This window comes from Bidens hawaiensis, unplaced genomic scaffold (assembly GCF_021521415.1).
Source record: "Bidens hawaiensis isolate Kalapana, Puna unplaced genomic scaffold, B.hawaiensis_p1.1 tig00003237_1, whole genome shotgun sequence".
NCBI lineage: Eukaryota > Viridiplantae > Streptophyta > Magnoliopsida > Asterales > Asteraceae > Bidens > Bidens hawaiensis.
In genome coordinates, this window is record NW_027491176.1 from 2,468,623 (window position 1) to 2,473,158 (window position 4,536).

General features: G+C 34.3%; 1 protein-coding gene across 1 annotated transcript; it reads left to right on the plus strand.

Moving 5' to 3' along the window:
• Nucleotides 1-3,884: 3,884 nt before the first annotated feature.
• On the plus strand, nucleotides 3,885-4,319 carry LOC143622625 (uncharacterized). Its single transcript, XM_077093716.1, has one exon. It carries the CDS (start codon nucleotides 3,885-3,887, stop codon nucleotides 4,317-4,319), a length of 435 nt encoding a protein of 144 aa, XP_076949831.1.
• Nucleotides 4,320-4,536: the final 217 nt, after the last annotated feature.

Consider the following 4,536-nt stretch of genomic DNA (forward strand, 5'->3'; position numbering starts at 1 on the left):
TTGGTTGAAAAAAATGTAAGGAGGGCTATGGTATTGACAAGTGACAAAAATGGTAGTCTTTTATTAGAATAGATAGATGACCATTTGATTAACTAGTATGAACAAGAATTAAATAAATAGAAATAAGATGAAGAAGACTTAAATAATTAAAACCTTACATTTGAAATGGAAAAAATAATCTCTTAAATTTGTCAAAGAGTGGTGCCAGCATGAAAAGGGTGGGAGTAGGTTCTATTTATACTAAAATAAGGATGTTATTCCTTTAGAATGTTTTAATGGGAAAATTGATTAAGAGAGTGCTTTGGGGAAGGAGGTTTGACCAAAATTTAAATGGTGAAGGAAGATATTTTTCATCTTTTTAAAAATAAATAACTTTAGGCAAAAATAAATGTGACATAACTAGTTTAAAAGGATGTACTTTGGTTATGCATCAATAATGTTATTTATGTGATATTTGAATAGAGAAAAAAAATCATGACTTATAATTTATATGTATATATATATATATAGGGAGAGGATCATGAGAGAACTACATTTTATGGAGAGAACTAGAGAACTAATAATGAAGTATTTTAATTTAATTAAAAAAAATATTTTTCAATTTTGTTTTCTTTCATCTTTCTTATATGTTGTTATTCTTCACCACAAAAAAAATATAAAAATAAAAAAAATAAAAAATAAATTAACGAGAAATGCATATATGCAATACACCGACTTTTTTTTATAATGCATATGTGCAATAGTGTGCATTTTGATATTTGAAATAGTGTTGAATAACATATATATAGTTGTTTGTATTGTATATTTGCAATAGTGTTATATTATATACAAAAATTAAAAAAAATCGATATAGTGCATACGTGCATTACTGTTATATTACATATATGCAATAATGTATTTTGCATACAATTATTAGTGTTGTATTTGCATATATTAAATAGTGTGTATTAGATAATGTATTTGTGTTGTATTATATGTAGTAAAACACTATTTTATATATAAAATACAAGATTCACATTCTAAACGTTTATGCACCTCAAAGCCAATCGACCAAGAGACATTATGGATCGAAATTTCCGAGTTAAAAGTGTTAAAACAGGGGATATGGGTTATATTTGGCGATTTTAATGCGGTTTTCGGAAGACAGACGTAATTCGGTTTTTAATCAATCAGAAGCTAGGGATTTCAACGAATTCATCTACAACTCGAATCTATCTGAGTTTGCCATGAAGGGCAGACAATTCACTTGTGCAAAAAAGATTGACCGTTTTCTGGTGTGCCCAAATTTTATGGAGAAATGGTCTGACGCATGTCTAACAGCTCTTCCACAATATCTATAAGACCACTCCCCTCTAATCTTGTCTATCGATCCAATGGATTTTAGGCCTATTCCTTTTAGGTTTTTTAATTCTTGGTTAGAGAAAGCAGATTTGGAAACTGTGGTAAAAAATGCAAATGAAGTTTCAGTTTCACTGGTCTACCAGATTCTTATTTGGCAGAGAAATTGAAGTTTTTTAAACAAGAAATCAAAAAGTGGTTAGGGGATCAAAGGAGAAAGGAGGAAGAGCTTCATAATTGTTTATCTAGTGATTTGTATCACATGGATGAAATTATGGAGATCAGATCATTATCTGAAGAGGAACAGTGGATACATTCAGAATGTTTGGCGAATTTAATGGAATTGGAATCTCAAGTGGCAAAAGATATATGTAAAAAATCTCGGATTAAATGGGCTTCATACGGAGATGACAACTCGGCTTACTTTCATCGAATCATTAAAACAAAATCCATGAGAAATAGGTTGCACGGGGTCATAGTGAATGGCGGTTGGTCAAATAATCCAAAGATAGTGAAGAAGGAGGCTCTAAAATTTTTCTCTTCAAGGTTCAAGGAATCGGTTCTAAACAGACCGAGTTTCGAATGCTACAATATTAAGAAGTTAGTTGATTCTGATGCCAATTTTCTGATCTTGCCTTTTACTACTTCGGAAATCAAGTCCGCTGTTTGGGATTGTGATGGAGACCGTGCACCCGGGCCTGACGGTTTTAATTTCAAATTTATAAAGCATTTCTGGGATTTAGTTGGCATAGATTATATTAATGTTTTGAACCAGTTCTTTAACTCTGGAAAATTGTCACATGGGTGTGGGGCTTCATTTATATCTTTGGTTCCAAAATCAAAGGACCCAATGGGTTTTCATGAATTTCGTCCAATCAATTTAATCGGTTCGATAACTAAAGTAATTTCGAAGGTTTTAGCAAATCGGCTTAAAAAGGTGATTGGTTCGGTTATTTCAGAATCTCAATCGGGATTTCTTAAAGGGAGGAATATTATTGACGGTCCGCTAATCATCAACGAGCTTGTTTCATGGTTAAAAAAGAGTAAATCCAAATCTTTTTTATTTAAAATTAACTTCGGGAAAGCTTTTGATCATATAAACTGGAACTTCTTGGATTCGGTTCAAGAGCAAATGAATTTTCCTGTTAAATGGCGCACTTGGATTCGAGGCCTTTTATCTTCGGCTCGGTCTTCTGTTCTCATTAACGGGTCGCCAACCTTTGAATTTCAATATCATCGGGGAGTCCGGAAAGGTGATCCTTTATCTCTTTTCCTCTTTATAATAGGTATGGAGGCCCTTTCTTGTATGATTAATTGCGCGAGTGATAAAGGCATTTTTCATGGTTTACAAACTCCTCATAACGGGCCGGTTATTACACACCTTTTTTACGCGGACGATGTGTTAATCACAGGGGATTGGAATCAAAGAAATATTCTTAACATGAACGTATTCCAAGATGTTTCTTTCTTATTTCTGGTTTACAAATTAATTTTTGTAAATCGAAATTAATTGGAGTTGAGGTGGATGATGGGGAAGCTTCTGATATGGCGGATCTTTTGGGTTGTAATTCAACCCAACTTCCCTTTTCATACTTAGGTCTCATGGTAGGAGCCAACATGAATCGGATTGCAAACTGGTCTTCGATTTTGGACACTTTTGACAAACGTCTAGCCATTTGGAAATCAACCTCGCTTTCTGTAGGTGGAAGGCTTACTCTATTAAAATCGGTAATGGAATCTCTACCTACGTATTTCTTTTCTTTATATAAAGCTCCTCAAAAGATCATTGAGCAACTCGAAGCAAAAAGGAGGAATTCTTTTTTTGGGGTTGTAACTCGGGCATAAATAAGATATGCTGGGTAAGTTGGGATCGGGTTACTATGCCAATTGAAGCTGGTGGTCTTGGTCTCTCTCCTCTCCGAGACTCAAACGTTGCTTTATTATCAAAATGGTATTGGCGATTCAAACTCGAAGATGATTCGTTATGGCGAAAAGTGATCATGTCAATTCATAGCTCAAATAGATCTTGGCCAATTCTTCCCCATGCATGCTAAGCGCTTCACAGGGGTTTGGAAGCCAATTGCAAAGTTGGAGAACCATTTGGCTGTTTCAAGTATAAAACTTGGTACTCATGTTCAAGGTAAACTTGGTAATGGTAGGAGAATAAGGTTCTGGATTGATATGTGGTTGATATCAGAACCTCTCAAGGATGCTTTTCCAAACCTTTTTGCTAACGTGGGCTATAAAAATGGTTATGCTGTGGATTGCTTTGATGAGAGGAGTCGTTCTTGGAAGTGGAAATGGAAAAGAAAGTCTTTGAACGAGGATGAAAGAAATGAATTAGTTGATCTAAAAAATTTACTACAACATGTTAATTTTTCGGATCAACTCGACAAATGGGTTTGGACCGCCGACTCTTCGGGGGAGTTTTCGGTGGCGTCTATGAAAAGGTTTTGTTTAATACTTTTGGTCTAAATGGTTCGTTTGTAATGGGTTGGAACAATTGGGTCCCAAAAAAAACAAACATTTTTATGTGGAAAGCTGAGATGGACCGGATACCGACTCGGGAAGTTCTTGCTTTTCGAAACATTCCGGTCAATACGACCATTTGTCCTTTCTATGAGGAAGGCCCGGAAAACGCAAATCACTTGCTTCTCTTATGTCAAATGGCAAATCGTGTTTGGCAATGTATTGGCTCTTGGTGCAAGATCCCTCCCATTTCCGCTTTCGTGGTTCGTGATCTTCTTATAATGCATAAAACAGCTCCTTTTTGCAACAAAAAGAAAAAGGTTCTACAAGGTATTATTATGACTACATGTTGGTGCATTTGGAAAGCAAGGAACCAAACTATCTTTGAAAATAAGGAGAGCTCGGTTGATAAAGTGATTAATGACGTTAAATTGTTGGCGTATCTTTGGATAAAGAACAGATCGCCGTTTAATGGTTTATCTTGGAGAGATTGGTGTAATTTTTCTTTCTAAGTGTTTTCTGTTGCTGTATTGTTTTCTTGGCCTTAGCTTCTTGCTAATTTGGCTTGTTTAATGAAAGTTGCCGTTCAAAAAAAATATATAAAATACACATTAATGCACATACGCATTACATCGACGGTTTTTTTTATTTTTTATTTTTTTAGGAACAATATCATCTTATTAGGAGGAAAGAAAAAAAAATCACAAAATAATTTTTTAAAAATAGTTA